This window comes from Alexandromys fortis, unplaced genomic scaffold (assembly GCF_014885135.2).
Source record: "Alexandromys fortis isolate MF-2015 unplaced genomic scaffold, M_Fortis_MF-2015_v1.1 scaffold_50, whole genome shotgun sequence".
In the NCBI taxonomy this organism is placed as follows: domain Eukaryota; kingdom Metazoa; phylum Chordata; class Mammalia; order Rodentia; family Cricetidae; genus Alexandromys; species Alexandromys fortis.
In genome coordinates this window covers 10,591,778-10,608,489 of record NW_026067932.1, presented here as the reverse complement: position 1 = coordinate 10,608,489, position 16,712 = coordinate 10,591,778, and the positions used below count along the sequence as shown (strand labels likewise).

The 16,712-nt window shown below is 49.1% G+C and overlaps 1 protein-coding gene across 1 annotated transcript in view; it reads right to left on the bottom strand.

The window, feature by feature from the left end:
* Rfx4 (regulatory factor X4) overlaps window positions 1-15,034 on the bottom strand; it is a 74,671-nt gene extending 59,637 nt beyond the window's left edge. Inside the window, exons 1-6 of the mRNA XM_050145534.1 lie at window positions 14,907-15,034; window positions 14,281-14,336; window positions 11,013-11,088; window positions 3,867-4,080; window positions 3,173-3,250; window positions 405-568 (exon numbers count right to left, since the gene is read on the bottom strand). Of these exons, the coding sequence (XP_050001491.1) occupies window positions 405-568; window positions 3,173-3,250; window positions 3,867-4,080; window positions 11,013-11,088; window positions 14,281-14,336; window positions 14,907-15,034 (716 nt within the window). The remainder of the gene's footprint in view (window positions 1-404; window positions 569-3,172; window positions 3,251-3,866; window positions 4,081-11,012; window positions 11,089-14,280; window positions 14,337-14,906) is intronic.
* Window positions 15,035-16,712: the final 1,678 nt, after the last annotated feature.

The window sequence follows — 16,712 nt, the reverse complement described above, 5'->3', positions numbered from 1 at the left end:
GCCGGGATCCTGGAAAAGGGCAGCATGCAGCACAGCGGCGAAGGCAGAGAAGCCGCACAGCAGAAGCACGTGGTGGAGCACTTTTGTGTGAAAGCCAGGCACAAAATGGTCTGCCCAGTGCCACCGTGCCAGCGAGAAGGAAAAGCCGCGTGTTCTGGGCACTAATGACACGTGAACAACGCATGAAGATGACCATGGAAGTGTCATACTGATTTCCACTGTGCATTTGGAAGCTGTTTTCAAAGCAGAAACATTCTATTCACAGTCAAACTACAACCTTTAATTTTTAAAAGTCCACTATAATGGTCTTTACCAGACCTTGTTTATAATAATAGTAAAAGAAATTTAAAGCGATAGCCAGTGCCTGGCTCCTCCCAAAGGGAGGCGAGGCCCAGCGAACTCACCTATCGGGCAAAGCCTGCAGCACCGTGGGCATCAGAACTCCGGAGATGGCCTTGTAGAGGATGGAGTCACACACGCCCACGATGTTCACCACCGTGGAGGAGCCTAGCACAGGCAGCATGTGGGGCGGCATTCCTTGCCAAAAGTGCAGAAGGAAACTCTGAACCTGAATTGACCCAGAGAGAGTGGCGGTCAGACACAGCCTTGCAACACCACCTCCCCAGCACATGCTGCAGCTCCGGAGTCCACTTCCTGGTGGGAACGGGAGCTGTCTCAGCTTGGGAGGATGCTGTCCACACTTGCACATGCCCACTGCTGGACACCTGCCAGCCCTGCAGCCTGGTGACCCCACATCCACAGCGTCTAGGGTGGGGTTTGAGACCAGGAAAGGGGAGCAGAAGAGGGCAGCCCTATGTACACAATAACACCCCTAAGTTGAGAACCCATCGGGAAACTGGGAGCATCCAATGCTGGATTTCTACAGGGCTGACTGGAGCCCTGGGTTAGGCACCGTTCTCCCCGCTCCCCCCCCCCAAAGGCGCTCTCTCCACATACAGCATTTTTCAGGTTCCCATAAACCAGCACTGATTCACTGTGGGACACATAACCTGGGCTCGCTGCTTTGGAACTGGTATTTGCATTTTCACTGTGTATCCCGTTTTCTAATATGGCACTGCTGATGATAACAGAGCCTGGAATCTTTACTTCCACTTACAGAGTCACCAAGTTTGTCACCTTTGGATTGCTGCCGGGCTCTGGACGATGGACTTGGGTGTCAGTGTGTATATAAGGTTTCTTATTACGTGGTAGCTGGGGTCTGGCTTATTCCCTGGCCCATGGCTCTCTCTGCTGCCGCCACTCCATAGCTTCCTGTCTCTGCCTGGTGGTCTGCACCGCCCTGCAGACCCTGCCAGGATCAGGTCCCGGATCCCACCAGTCACTAGACCTCATCTTTCCACTACTTAAACTCTGCCTACGTCACTCCTAAGAGCTGGTAGATTCCGACTCTGTTTTCCTTAGCTCTGCCCCCATTTTCTATAAGCTGCCAGCTTCTAGCAGAACGTATGGAAAAGACCAGCTGCTGTGTAGGGTACCACAAGTCCACTGAGAGATGTCTAGCAGACATCTGTCTGTACGAAGCCTGCTCAAGCCATACAAGGAACCCTCATCAGTCCCCAAGCTCCGGGCAGCAATTGTATCATGTGTTCCATCCACTGTCATCCTCCCTTCCTTCTCTTCCTCTGTCACTGAAAGTCCAGCGGTCCCCACTCCTCTGAGAAGGAAAGGAAGGAGAGAGAGACCCGAGGCCACCAGTGAAGTGGGACACATGAGAGGACAGTGTTCCCACTCAGGACAGAGCTGCTCTGACCCCACCCTGGGCTGGATAGGAGGGGAGGGAGAGGGAAGAGCTGAGGTGGCCGCCTGAGTGGCTGGGCAGAGGATCCCAGCAAGGTTAGACTTGGGAGAAACAGACACACAGCAGGGGATTAAAACTCTGGTTTAGCCGTGTAAATGCAGGACAATCAAATCTGATGCTCGGGACTACGCGTGTGAGTTGGCAGGCCTTTTAAGATGGCTATAGTGATTTCTACCCATTGTTAGGATGAAATAAGATGACATATAAAATGCCTGGCATCGTGTCGGCATTGGATAAATGGAAACTTATCATTAGACAAAAGGAGGAATTCTGGGAAGGACTCCGCAGTCCTTGCGTGCAGTTTCCGTGGAAGAACCAGGCAAATGGCTGGACATGACCACTGCACCCCAGCATCCTGGGCTGTCCATCCAGGCTCCTAAACTTCCACCTGTCTTCCAGGGGCGCACCAGATTTTTAACGTTTATTCCATTTATTTTTATTATTTTGTGTGTACAAGTGTTTGGCCTGCATGTGCATCTGTGTACCACATGAATGCCTGTTGCCCAAGGACGCGGAGAGCCTCCACGTGGGTGCTGGGAAGTGAACTCGGGTCCTTTGCAACAAGTGCTTTTAACCACGAAGTCAACTCCCCAGCTCCCTTTTTTTTTTAAAGAACACCTAAGCAAGGTTATTTTTTAATTGTCTTTCCATGCCCGTGTTTAGTTTACAGCAAACACAGGGATAACATGTAGAAAGACATCTAATGACATGGTTTGAGTTCTTACTTGGCTTGGCATTGGAAAGTGCTCAGTAAAACAACAGTTACCAAAATGTCTATCTCTATTTTGTTTTTGCAGAAACTTGGACACTTTACATACACTATTTAGTATATGCTCCAATTTTGCTATGAGATCACCGACCAATTTTTTTGGCTTTGTGGACACAAGGAACTTAGTGTCCTTCCGGTCAAGCAGGTGCCTCGATTCTCTTTGGCTTTTCCCTCTGTTCTTTCCTTGAATGGAATATCCTAAAGCAGAACTAGCATGGACTTCTCGCACTCAGAGATGGCGCTGCTGATGGGGTTGGGAGGAAATGGAGATCCTCTAGGATGAGGAGGGCAATAACCCCAAAACCAGTAAGGATGATCTCTCAGAATCTCCAGATGGCCCTCCTAATGTGTCACCATCTAGTCAAATCAAGGGAAATTCAATGCCGCCTGATCTGCACAATGACCTCTGTGAGACAGGGAAAAGGGCGGTGCCTGCCTGGTAGCATGGCTGTGAAGGGTGGGTGGGCCGATGGCTGCCAGGGGCTTCTAGACACCAGGCCCTGTACCTGGTGGGAGTTAAAGTAGGAGCGGTGTGAAGTACAATACTGTAACAGAGCATTCGCGGCATAGCCATGTTGACCTACCTCATCAAAGTTGGCTCTTATGACAGTGTCCAGTATTCTCTGACAGTGTGTTCTGTACATCATAATGAAGGTAGACACCTGCGGGGTGAGTGAAGGGTCAGTGAATAAGGAGACATTCGTACACAGTGGGGCTGCCCCGGGGATTGCAGCCTTGATACCATTTGTTCCATTGGAGGGATGGACTTCACCCAACAGCCACACATCCTGAAAGGCCTGAGGTGGGAGGGGGATGATTGACACGCCTTGGCTCCCGGCTCTGTGCTCATGTGGCACCCAAACGCTACCCTGCAGTACCAAAGCACTGGTTTTACTCTGCCCCCATCTTCCACCCTGAGACTCTGGGCTCCAGGAAGATCAAACTAACATGGTCTTCACACTCGTGTGTCCAATACACTGTAGAGCGCTTAGCACATGACACAGTAGGGCGGGGGGGGGGGGAGCTCAACTCTCCTTGTGGCTATAACACTGAAAAAAATAGACCCCAAGGCATCATTTGTATATGTGCTTCTGCAAAAAAGCATCGTAGACATTTGGGAATTCTTTGAACTCTATCAGAGACAGAGAGAGAAGAAAGGAGGAAGAGAGAGGGGGAGGGAAGGAGAGAGGGAGGGAGGGAGGGAGGGAGGGAGGGAGGGAGGGAGGGAGGGAGGGAGGGAGGATAGTCATCCCTAGCAATCACTTTCTATGAAGTTACCTTCTCCTCAGGAAGACTGGCTGGCAGGTTCAGGTCTTTGACATTTGGAAAGTCTGGCAGCAACGTCCCAAGCTTGGACCGGGGAGAATACGCCACAGTCTGTTTGGTCACTTCTCGCTTGCCTGTCTCACTCACCCAGGCAGCTCCTTTCTTCGAATACATTACATCATAATACTGGGAGCTTTCCTTCACTGCTATCCCATAGTAATGGTACCTGGGCCGCCGAGAAAGAGACAGATGGGGGAGTACACGGATCATTATTAGTTGGGGGTTTCCTGGGTTGGAGAATGTTGCTCAAAACCAAGGATGGCTGGACACATCCAACCCAGGGCTGAAAGAGTTAACTCTTCTGTAAGGCTTGACATCCCTGAAATCTACAATTAAGCCAAAGTTCCACGTTGCCAGCCATCAATCAGGCAGGTAAAAATAACTGAAATTGCCTCCTACAGAAAATGTTAAGTCAAATACTTTGCAAAGCAGAAAAGGGAAGAGAAATTTTCCATTAATACCTGATCTCTAATGTCTACCAAATACCTTCCCAAGGGTACCTAACACCTCAGTGTCCCCTCTCTGTGGGGATCCAGAGCAGAATGTGCTCATGTATCCCCAAGAAAAATGTACCTGGCCATGATTATCTTCTTCAGTGAAGGCTAGTCTCAGGGACCTACGATTTGTTCATTCTTATTTTATTATTGTTGATTTGAGACTAGGTTTGACTGTGCATCCCTGACTGGCCTGGAACTTGCTATTTAGGCTAGGCTGGCCTCAAACTCTCAGACAGCCACAGAGATTCTGCCTCTGAGTACTAGGATTAAAGGCTGCAGTTTTAAGAAGATACATTCAGTGTCTGGTGTGACCCTGAATGCCAAAGACCAGAACCTTTCCTTAACTCACAAAAGGCATAATCACAGACACACTTTTAGTTACGACTAAGGAGGGACAGAAGGAGGCTGCCTTTGCTGTTGATGGAGGTGGCGGGGTTTTAGGGTTTTGATTTATCTTTCTGTACTGAGCACTTAGGTTCTGAACACTTCGCAAAGTACTTTATTCTCATTAATTTGAAAATAACCTTCTTCTGAAATGAGGATTGCTGCGATCATCCTAAAGATGAGAAAAAAATGAAAAAAAAATGAAACGGCAAGCGATTTGCTCAAGGGCGTAGGGCAATTTCAGGCAAGGACAGGCTGTGGGCCAGTCTGTTTGCCTACACAGCCTCTGTGTGCCACTAACGGCGAACAGGGTGTGCCTCAGAATTACTTCTGGAGCTTAACAGACATGCAGGTTCCTAGACCCCTTCCCAGAACCCACTGATTCAGAACATTTGAGAATGGGGCCCACGAACCATCTGCCCACCAGCTTGAGGGCTACGGAGTCATTTCACAAACTCCCCACGAGGCTAGGAAGAACTCACACTTTATAGTTTACAAACAAGGAAGCTAAGGTCTAGAGAATTTACCACCCAGGTGAGCGGGCAGCAGAGGCAGGCTTTGCACCTCTGAGTCAGTGATTCCCACGCTTTATTAACACTAAGAATCACCCACAGAGCACACGGCAGCATCCTGACCCCCAAGATTCCGAGTTAGTGGTCTAGGGTGGAGTCTCGCAGTGCAGTGGTAAGGCTAGGGTAACCGGGGACCTCGTTTTCAGAGACACTGGTCAATGCATCAGCTACTCTTCTCTCTGCACAGACACGTGGCGATGGGTCCAGGAAAGCACTTTGAGTCCTGGGAGGTTTCACTGGGAGGGAGAAAGGGGGGCACTGTAACCTTCCCTCTCACAGCCCCCTTCCTGCTGGTACCATTCTGTGAAATTTCTGCCCAGAGGGCAGCTTGCCTCCATCTGCATGCCTCCTGGGATGAAGTACTCAGGCCCTCCGAAGGCAGCCCAGCTCATTTTCAGCCGATGGCGTTACCACAAAGTTCTTTGTGTTGAGCTAATATCGACCGTCTGGGTCTTCTACTCCCCAACTGTCACATAACTGCCTTTCCTCTGTGGGCCCCTGCGGGGGAGGGGCTGGCCCCAGTGACTCCAGAGGTACCTTCTGGAGAGGAGACAGTTGTAGCATACTGCCTTAGCTTTAAAATGTTCCTTAGAACTGCTTGAAGCCAAGGTAGTCATATCTTAATATGGAATTATGGGATATTTACAACATTATAAGAATAGCTAACTTCTTGATTAACCACGCATGTTGTTGAGATCATAAATTACAGTACAGTTACTGTTCTGGTCTTGTCCCCTCTTGGTTTTGCTAGTTCTGGTCTGAAGGGAGTATTATCGGTCCTCAGTAGCCATGCCTATGTTTGGTCTATCAAAGCGGGTTTGCTGAGAGATTTGGGGAGGCCATGCTGCAGCAGGAGACTCTTTTGCAGCCTGAAGGACCTTGCTGCCTTTAGATTGGCAGAGAAGGTGAACAACATGGAAGGATCCTTAAGGAAGTAGTAGAACAGGGCTCTGAGCACGCAAAGCTTCAAACACGGGGGCTGCCCATTCTGCTAACGCATAGGTTAAAGGAAAAGAGAAGGGCAAAGAGAAAAACATGCTCTCAGTAGGACCATTCTCCAAGTGCACGCAGGGCGGGAAACACGTATGTTCTGTTCCTGCCCTTTCTGGTTTTCCCTTATCAACTCTCCTACTCCTTAGAAATTCAAGTGTGCACTGGAGCCAGCGGTTTCCAAAGACCATCCAGTCGGCATCCTTTTCATCAACCCTCCCACCCCCACCTTGAAAATGTCCTGCTGTGTGCCTCAGGCTTGGCCTTTAAATTCATGTGGTCTTCAACTTCTGCCTCCTGCCTCCGACTCCGAGGTCCTAGGATGCTGGGCAGAACCACCATGTAAGGTTCAAATCTGGCTCAACCAAGATTCTGAATTGTTGACTTAGAGCTCACCAACGAACAATTATCAAAGAATCTGATTTTTGTACTCTGTCCTTACTGAAGTTGCAACCTTATTTTTACCAGAAGGTTTCTTTATAAATGAAGTTAGGAAGTTTGTTCTTCAATGTAGTCACCCTGGGAAATAAATCATTGAGAAATGATCTTAAGATTTCCTTAGTTAATAAAAAATTTTCTGGGCATTCCTTTGGGATTTCTCCTAAGAGCTTCTGATACACACACACACACACACACACACACACACAGGCAGAGAGAGAAAGACAGAGAAACACATGCGCATAGACAAACAGACATTTACGCAGAGACATACACATAAACACAAGCAGGCTTACGTACAGATGCACACATAAACGCAGACGGACAAACCACACACACGCATGCTCACCTATTCTCATTTTCAGACTTTACCAAAAAAAGGGTTTTCCCAAATTTGATAATCTGTTCCCCCCTCCCCTCCCAAAGCCAACTCTTCATTGGAGGATAAGAATGTCCTGCCCAAAGCCAGTGGTGGTGGCACAGGCCTGTGATCACCGTGGTAGGAGGATCAGGAGTTCAAGGCCTTCTTCTGCTGTATATCCAGTCTGAAGCCAGCCTGGGCTATCGAAAACCTTATCTCATCATAAAAACCAAATCAAATGAAAATAAAAACCTAGGGTGTACAGCTCAGAGGCCATTGTGAGTTTCTCAGGATAACCATGTGGGGTGTGCCTTTGAACACCCCCCCCCCCCAAAGACAAGACTTTTAGTCTTATATTGTGATTTAAGGTTTTGATGTTTGATAGCTCATTGTGCTGCCTTGCTGGGGTGGTCAAAGGTCTAGACCGCTACCTGAGAAGAAGGCACCCTCTAGTGGAGCTGCTGTGCACCTTAGCATAAGGAAGGTTCTTTGAAGTCTTCGAGCACAAGAAGTTGTTGAACTGGGGCTGGCCAAACTTGTGTGGCCACCTTCCTCTCCCAAGGAACACTTCCTGACGCTGAAAGTTTCCAAAATATCTTTAGAGGTGAATCCTGTGTATCTTTGATGGAGCAGGACAGGTTGGGTCCCCCTTTCTGGTACACACCTGGGAGACAGGTGTCCTCATGGCCCTAAGCGACAGTTCCTCCAGAAGGCCTCTCCATACCCTGCCCCCTTCTCTTTCTCTACTATGGCCTGAGGTCTCCACGTTGGTCTTACGTATCAGAATGTTCCTGGCAAGCCACGTATAATGAGACCTGTCATCTCACGATGTGAGAGACTCAGGCAAGAGGACCACGGTGAGCTGGAGTTTTCAGAGTAAACTGTCTCGGACAAGGGAAGTGAAGCAAACGTTCTCAGGCTGGCTGAAAAGGTGAAGGCAGGAGGAGCCTCCGGCCTCTCCCCATGTTCTTGGTGGAGACGGTTTGTGTCTGTGGCCCACTCTGTACATCAGAGCAGAGGTCTCTCAACTGACAGTCCGTACAACCTGGGGACAGTCTAAGAAGTCACAGGACTTCTTGAAAATATGCAGAGGAGATTGCTTTACAGAGAACACTTGGGGACAGGCTGGCAAGGGTCAGACGGTAACAAGCAACTGGGCCAAAAGTCCCAGGCTTTTGGAAGGCCAGCCTCTCCTCCACTTAGGCTCAGATCTCCCGCCAAGGCCGAGATTCAAGCTCCAGAGGAGAGGTCTGGGGTCTTCCCTCAAGGCCCAGGGGGTTGTTTGGTGCTTACTTTGACTGTCCTCGGGTCCCGAGTCTTCTGGTGGTTAGCTGAGGAAACTGCTGCCTTATGATCTGTAAGACAACGTGAGAGCCAGTTATCCATCAGGAAAAGGGGGGAGGGCTGGTGTGTGTGTGTGTGTGTGTGTGTGTTTATGACAACACAAGAGCCAGTGATCCATCAGGAAAAGGGGGGAGGGCTGGTGTGTGTGTGTGTCTAAGACAACATGAGAACCAGTTACGCATCAGGAAAAAGGTGGTGGTGGTGGTGGTATGACCGAAGGCAAGGAAACAGACCCTGGTGCACTAACTTGTTGGGTCTTTGGGCACCCTAGAGAGAACTCTGGTGTGTGTGGGGAGCAGGTGGCCAGTGCTTTGATGGTGGGGCTCTGATCCTGAAGGGATATCACTGGGCTGTGGTGCTTTACTCCCGGTATTCACAGCCAGGAGAAGCCAGCCTGGTCTAAAGTATACCAGTCCCTCTGGCGCCTGCCATCATAGCTGGAACCAAACCCAACTTCAGCCCTGTAACTGGGCCTTGTGTACCATCCCTCCTTCATCCCTACAAGCTGGTCCCTTTCCTCCCCACCTTTCCCTACAAGAATTCAAGGTCACCCCCATTTCACAGGCTTCTGAGCCAGATCTCCATGCTCAGAGGCCTCCTGGACCAACCACTGTCCGGTAGCTCAGGCAGCCTCTTGACATCACCTGGTTCTACTTTTTGTCTTTTGACTTGGTCTCACCTGAGAGCATCCGGGCCTTCCTCACTGAGTGCTAATCGGGTCTCTTGCTTCTTGAATGTAGGGTGTGTGAAAGCAAAGACCTCGCTTAGGGCTTGGCACATAGGGAAGCTTGGTCTTGCTGTGGACTGAGAAGATAAGGCTCTTGTTCCTGTCCTTCACCTCTCTGTAGAGGAGAGGACTACTATGGCCCGGGAAAACCACATTCCTGAAAGGAGTCTGGAGAGGAGGCCATCGGCCAAGGTAGGCACACGCCGACAGGCCTCCTTTCTTGGTGTTTCCTGATGACGTTTTAGGAGATGTGACATGATGGAAAGTTTGTGTGCCTGAGTTTGGGAAATTAAAGAACCTGAATTATATCTTAACCTGGCCATTTGTAAGCTAGATGCCTTTGTGTTCAAATGGCATGCTTTCCCTATCTAGAAAACAGAACTGGGGGGCTGGAGAGATGGCTCAGCAGTTAACAGCAGGCGCTGTTCTTGCTTCCCAGCACCCACATCCGGCAGCTCACAACTACCTGCAACTCCAACTCCAAGGAAACCAACGCCCCCTTCTGGCCTCTTCCGTCTCCTGCACTCATGTGCACATTCCCACACACAGACACATATGCATACACATAATTAAAAATACAATCTTTCAAATAAAAATAGTAATAACCTCTACCTTAAAGAATCCTTGTGAAACTCAGGGGGGTGGGGGGAGGGGGAGTGTTACACATATGTAGAGTCCAGAGCTTAGCGAGCACGTAGTGTGCTTCAGAACCTCCTGGCGGCTCCATGCCTTCCTCGGAGGCTCTCCTTCTTACTCTCGCTCGGAACCCCAGGCACTCTTCCTTCTGGCTAAGTCCTGAGCAAATGTCCATGGTAGAGAGATGCTGAGCCTGCTTCCCCGCGAGGTAAGACTCTTTTCATCACAATGGCTTCCTTTTCTCCCCCATGCCAGTGCTTCCACCGACTTAACCCATCCGTGTGATAAACAGGCACCGGTGCCTGCTCGCTGTTAGGGTTTGACAAAGTCAAGCTCTCTGTGCCTTGGTTTCCTTCTGTGACGTCTGAGGACTCCGGGAGTCATGTCGTCTGCCCTTAACTGGAGCAACGAGTGGTGCTGGGGTTGACTTCACTAGCACCAGTTCCGGGGGACAGAAGGAAGCAGACAGATGGTGAGAAACTGAGATCTTAGAGGGGCAGAGTGAAGACTGCCCGCTGTGGCACACTGGGGAGCCTTCCATGGGGAGAACAGACAGGCAGCCTTGCCTCATCTCGAGGTGAGGGAGAGAAGAGATAGCTCACATGGTCCCCAGAGAATCCAGTGCAAGAATATCATGAAACCACATGGGGAGGGAAATGAGACTTTATAAACGTGATTCTGTGGGCTCATGGGTGTGGCTCACTGGGCCAAGTGCTTGAGATGCTCAAGCTGAGTTCAGATCCACAACACCCATGTAAAATGCTATGCGCGGGTGGCACGCAAGTGCCTATAATCCCGGTGTTAGGGATATGGAGGTAAAGGATTTGGGGGCCTTGGCAGCCTAACTGGAGACCCCTAGATCCCAGAGAAAAACCTATCCGAAAAGATAAAGTGGAGAATGATGGGTAAGACACTCGACAAGGATCTCTGTCTTCTACACACTTGCGTGTAAACACACATGAGAAACAGTGATACTAAAGATGACCCAATTGGTCTCTGAACTACACATGGTGCCACTTTCATAGTCATGTGTCCCCTGGGGTTGCCACGTCCTGTGTAAAATGCAGTATCGGAGTTTGGGTCAGTGACCTCCCTGCCCTGCGGTGCAGGCTAAGTCTACACCAAGGTCTAACGGCCTTGTTCCCTTACATTGGCGTCAGCCTGTGGCCAGCCCCTCCAGAGGCTCCTCGCCTGATCAGCTGCAGAGGAAGGTCCAGAGCAGATACTGCCAAGGGTTAAGGATGAACACCAGCGATAGCCCAGGACAAGAGGAGCATAAATGCTGAGTCAAGAGTTCATGCTGGCTGAAAGAGGGTCATGATTTGGGTTCTGATTTCCTAACCACCCGCGCAAACAAGATAACAATAGTGACAGAGGAGTCCCAGCAATCCTTCAGGACACACCAGTTTCTCAGAAGAAGCATGGCCTCTCTTGTGTTTAGCCCTGGGAAATTTCTCCTGTGCAGATGGGTTCAGCAGTGAAGTGCTCTATGAGCCTTCTATAGCAGATTTTATGAAAAAGGTAACACTTGGTGCTGTCAAAACTGTAGTAAAGCCGGGCGGGGGTGGCGCACGCCTTTAATCCCAGCACTCGGGAGGCAGAGGCAGGCGGATCTCTGTGAGTTCGAGGCCAGCCTGGTCTACAAGAGCTAGTTCCAGGACAGGCTCCAAAACCACAGAGAAACCCTGTCTCGAAAAACCAAAAAAAAAAAAAAAAACCTGTAGTAAAAGACCAGCAAGATGGATAAACATACTTGCCTCAGCCTGGTGACACTCAGGTTCCATCCCCAGGACCCCCAGTGGAAGGAGCAAGCTGCATTCTGGCCTCCATATGTGTGCTATGGCATGTATATGTGTGTATACATGTGTATATGAGCATATATACGCTCATGTGCATACACACTAAACAAACGTAATAAAAAATTGAAATCTATAGTACAACTAGAATCTTCCGATTCCCAGCGACCCGATTTGTACAGCTGTTCCTCCGGAACAGTTTTACAATATATGTCAGGGGCCACGGATACTCAAACTTTCTGATCTACAAAATCTAAGAAAGTTTCCTAAAGTGAGAACACAGAAGCTGTGGGTCTTCTAATAAGAGAAAAAATAGAAACACCATGAATAGCCCAGGGCAGGGGACTGGCTAAGTACATGCTGTGTATACATTCAATAGTACTCACATCGCCATAAAAAACGGTCCCAAAGCCTTTTGATATATCATGATGTCAAAACAGCTTGGATTGGATATCAGGTAGACGCACACGTTAAACTCTAGCTATAATTTTTGCTTGTAAAGCTGTGCGAATGAGCAGATTATGTGGAGAACTAAACTGGGAATTCTCCAGGGTGGTTGGGTTGTGGGTAGGACAAAAACTGTGATCCCCGCTCTCCTCAACAAACTGTGCATTAGAAGTCATCCTGATTGACAACATTGAGGATAACCTCACAAGACGCATCCCAAATCAACCAGAATGTTACAGCGTGGTGTTTTCTTTCTCTTTAACAACGTAAACCATTTTCTGTTCCCTGTAAATCATCTCCGATAATAAAAGAAACCAGCGCTGTTTTGTTTGGTTGCTAAGTCTCATTATCACTTGATTTAGAAGGCTGGCTGGGTTCTGAAGCCCTGTTCTGTTTATGTCCATGGTATCCCACACAACCTCCGCAGAGCAAATAGGCAAACCGTTGGCTGGATAAACAGGGCCACAGGCTCAACTACAGACAAGCCACAGGCCACTGGGACATAGGGTCAGGCTTCCCGGAGTCATCTGTTCTACCTCCGTGAGTCAATATGAGTTACAATCCAGGTCCTTGTCATTCTCTGTCTGGGAATTCACTGACCAATCTGACCTATGATCCTCTCCTTTGCCAGCAGTTTGGCATAAACTGTATGTTGGGGTGGTGCCTTTACCATCTTTGTGACCAGTGTCACCGCCTGCTAATTTCCCTAAGACAGCAGGGCGTCCTCACTGTCCCCCAACTCCATCCCCTAGGGACCAGCTGCGTCTCTATGCTCCTTCCAACTCTGCTCTAGCCATGTTTTCTCAGGAGGCCCTGCCTCCAGTCCAGCCTCCTTAACAGGGGCCATCTAAAAGGCAAATGTGGTCATTGCATTTTGTCATTGGAAATGCTAGGGACCTTCTTCTTCCCCGTGTCCATTCCTTCTATCCTCATGCCTCTCCCCCAAGTGTCAAACTGATATCTTCCTTTTCTTTGTCATTACAGACAGACAAGCAGACAGAGATATAAACATATGCACAAATATACACATATAACCTGTTGAATTCAGTTTGGGTTTTTTGTATGTATATGGATTTAGGGTTGACCACTTTGTATTAGATAACCAAATCGGGGGCTCATGCTCAGGAAAGGGTAATGTTCCCTCTCTCTGCAGTCACTAGTGGCTGCAGTTCTTTGGAGGGTTGGGCCCCACGATCTCCCCCATTCCGACGGTCATCGCCCAGGTGGTGTTTTTGCAGTCGTTTTAGGAGAGACGTCAGTCTCTCAGAAGACTTCCTGCCATTCTGGCTCTCATGATCTTTCTGCCCCACACATTTTTATCTTATAGTTCCTTTTCCCCTTTCTGTGACTAAAATACAGGACACCAAACAATGTGAGCAGGGTAGGGTTTATTTGGTTTATAGTTTGAGGGGATATAGGGCATCGTGGCAAGAAAGGTATGATGGAAGCAGGAAGCAGCTGATTATGGCTCCAGTGGTCAGGAAGAGAGTGAACAGGAAGTGGGGTCAGTCAATAAAATCTCAAGAGGTTCCCTTCCTTAGTGACCCACTTCCTTCACTAAGGTTCCACAGCCCTCTCCCAACGGAGCTAAACGTAAAGCAGGCCAAGTGTTCAAACACAACACCTTCCCTTCTTCAGGTTGTCCAGTTGCGATGAAAAAGTAACGGATGCACTTTCTCGTGAAGCACTGGGTATCCCCACCTGCTCCCCTACTGAAGTGATTGGTACGCTGGGACTAAACAGCGGGGCTTGGTGTTGTGCTCACTCGGCCCCAAGCTTGGACTGGGTGCCATTAGTCACTTCACAAACAGCACCTCTGCAGTCGGCACAATGCCAGCGCTGAGCTACTCCCCGACTCTGGAACTGGGCATCCTACCAGTGACATTCATGCACGAGACCTGAGACATGCGCACTCTGATCAACCATCCCACCAATCACATCCGCTCACCAGACACAGACCTGAGACATGCACACTCTGGACTCAACGCCCCAGCTCAACCACATTCCTTCATGAACTAGAGCATCCCCAGGCTCTCATGCCTTCCTTTAACGCCGGCTTTGGCCTCTTTCTCTTGCTTCCGCTTGTTCCCACTACCTGTGTTTGAGGGACCAGTGATTTCTTGATCCCATCCCCTCTTCAGTTACGATTTCTCCTCTGATCGCCTCACTCTTACCCTCTCGGAAAAGCTCTCGTGGCTTCTGCCGTGAACAATACCCATCTTTCCCTGCCCTAAGAGGTTACAGAAAATGGGGAAAAGTCAAGGGGATGATGATGCCAGCGGATGGCCTAACAACTCAGAATCCATTCCCATCCAGAAAAGCGGAAATCTGATGATTAAATGCTTCTGTTTGATAAAAATACAGAAGTCACTAACAGAATTAGCAGAAGTCATTCTGGCCACACACACACACACACACACACACACACACACACACACTGGCCCTCTGACATTCCCCCAGGACCACCTGTCTCAGCAGAAGCTCAAGTTCCATTCTCTGCTTCATCTTCCTTCTCTAAACTTCCTCATGTGAACCGCGGTTCTGCCTACTTTAGATTGTTCCCAGTGGCATTCTCTGAGTGCGCCTCAGGTGGCCTCCCCTGTGCCCTCTGCCTTCTTGACCTTCACACTGCTGCGTGCTCAGCCTCAGAATATGTATCACTCCTCTGAGATCGTCCCAGTTCTCTGTTGGGGGCAGAATCTTCTCTCTCCAAGCCACACATGTACCTGTCTCATATTACCGCAACATGCGGGCTTCCTTCCGTTTCGAATGTATCGTGATCCATCTCTGTCCATCTCACTCTGCCGGGATCACAGCTGCAGTGATCTCACTGTCCTGCGTCCAGCCATGCTCCACCATGACTTTTCCACGGCACCTCTGGACAACGTCCAGCCCTACTATGTTCCACCGGATGGAGCCTGTCTTCATTCCCGTCACCTCTCCTGAGCCTGTGCTCTGGCCATTGGGAACTGGTGCCAAGTTACACGGTCACTGCTTTTTCCCGCTGGACTTTGCCATGGCTGTTCTCCTGGTCCAGCACCTTCCTCCATGCCTTTTGTCTGCTTGATACTCATGTACCCTTCAGATCTCAGCTTTGACCTTGTTTCTCCTCAGAAATCCTCCCTGGAGACACTTGATTGGTGGCTACAATTAAATGATTGCTTTTAAACTGGCCAATTAAAATGTACTGTGTTTATGACGTGCAATATGGTGGTGGTGGTGGTGGTTTGAATGACAATGACCCCCATAGGCGTGAATATTTGAATGCTTCAATTCAAGTGGCAATATTCGAAAGGATTAGAAGGATAAGGAGGTGTGGCTTGTTGGAGGAAGTGTGTCACCAAGAGCAGGCTTTGAGATTTCAAAGGCTCAGACTGGCCCAGTCTCTCTCCTTTCCTCGCTCTCTTTCCCTCTGCCTGTGGATCAGGATGTAGCTCTCAACTACTTCTCCAGCACCATGCCTGCCATGCCTGCAACCACGCTCCCTGCATGATGATAATGGACTAAACCTCTAAGACTGTAAGCCAGCTGCTCCCAGGGAAATGCTTTCTTTTGTTGCAGTGGTTGTGGTGCCTCTTCACAGCAACGGAACACGGAGACAAGACATTATGAAGTGTGCATCATGAAACAGACAGGTTAGGCTGATCAGGAGAAGGATATTCTGAAGTGTGCATCATGAAACAGACAGGTTAGGCTGATCAGGAGAAGCATTGCCTCCCACACTTGCCTCTTCTTGTGTGTGCAGCGAGGACACTTAACACTCTCATGGCAATTTTCAGGAACAGAATGCATTATTTACCTTTTTTTAAAAATATTTATTTATTTATTTGTTATGTATACAATAGCCTATCTGTGTGTATGCCTGCAGGCCAGAAAAGGGCACCAGACCCCATTACAAATGGTTGTGAGCCACCATGTGGTTGCTGGGAATTGAACTCAGGACCTTTGGAAGAGCAGGCAATGCTCTTAACCACTGAACCATCTCTCCAGCCCGCGCGCGTTATTTACCTTTATCACCGTGATGTATAAAAGACATCTTGAATTTATTCTCCCTAAGTAAAAATTTGCAGCTGCTGACTAGTGTCTTTCCCAAATCCTGACCTCATTTATCCAGTGCTAGGACAAAACCCAGGGTTCCTACAAGCGAGGCAAGTGATCTGCTTTTGAGTTACATCCCCGGCACTGGCATTCTGTAGGATCTTCATAAGCAAATGACCAGCTCCTATCAGTCCCCACCTGGGGCTCTAAGACTCTAGGGGGCTGAATCTTCAGCCTCATTTTCTACGGCTCCTCCTGATGCTTGGCAGTGTGTGGTGTTAATAACTATCAGGTTGAGTAGTAGGACGTTATCTTAGACTCAACAGCTTTCCTGGAGCACTGGCTAGAATCCAGACATTGTGTGAGGCCCTGTGGGGTATGACAGTGAGCAAAATAGAAACTGTCTCTGTTCAGATGCGTACATGTCTACATGAAAAGGCCAAAATGGAGAAAATAAAACACAAAGCATGCTATTTCAAACCAAAGACAAAAGTGCAGAGTGAGGGGCTGGGGATGTGGAAATGGGAGGGGTGGGGGTGGGGATGTAGAAGTGGGAGGGGCTGGGGAA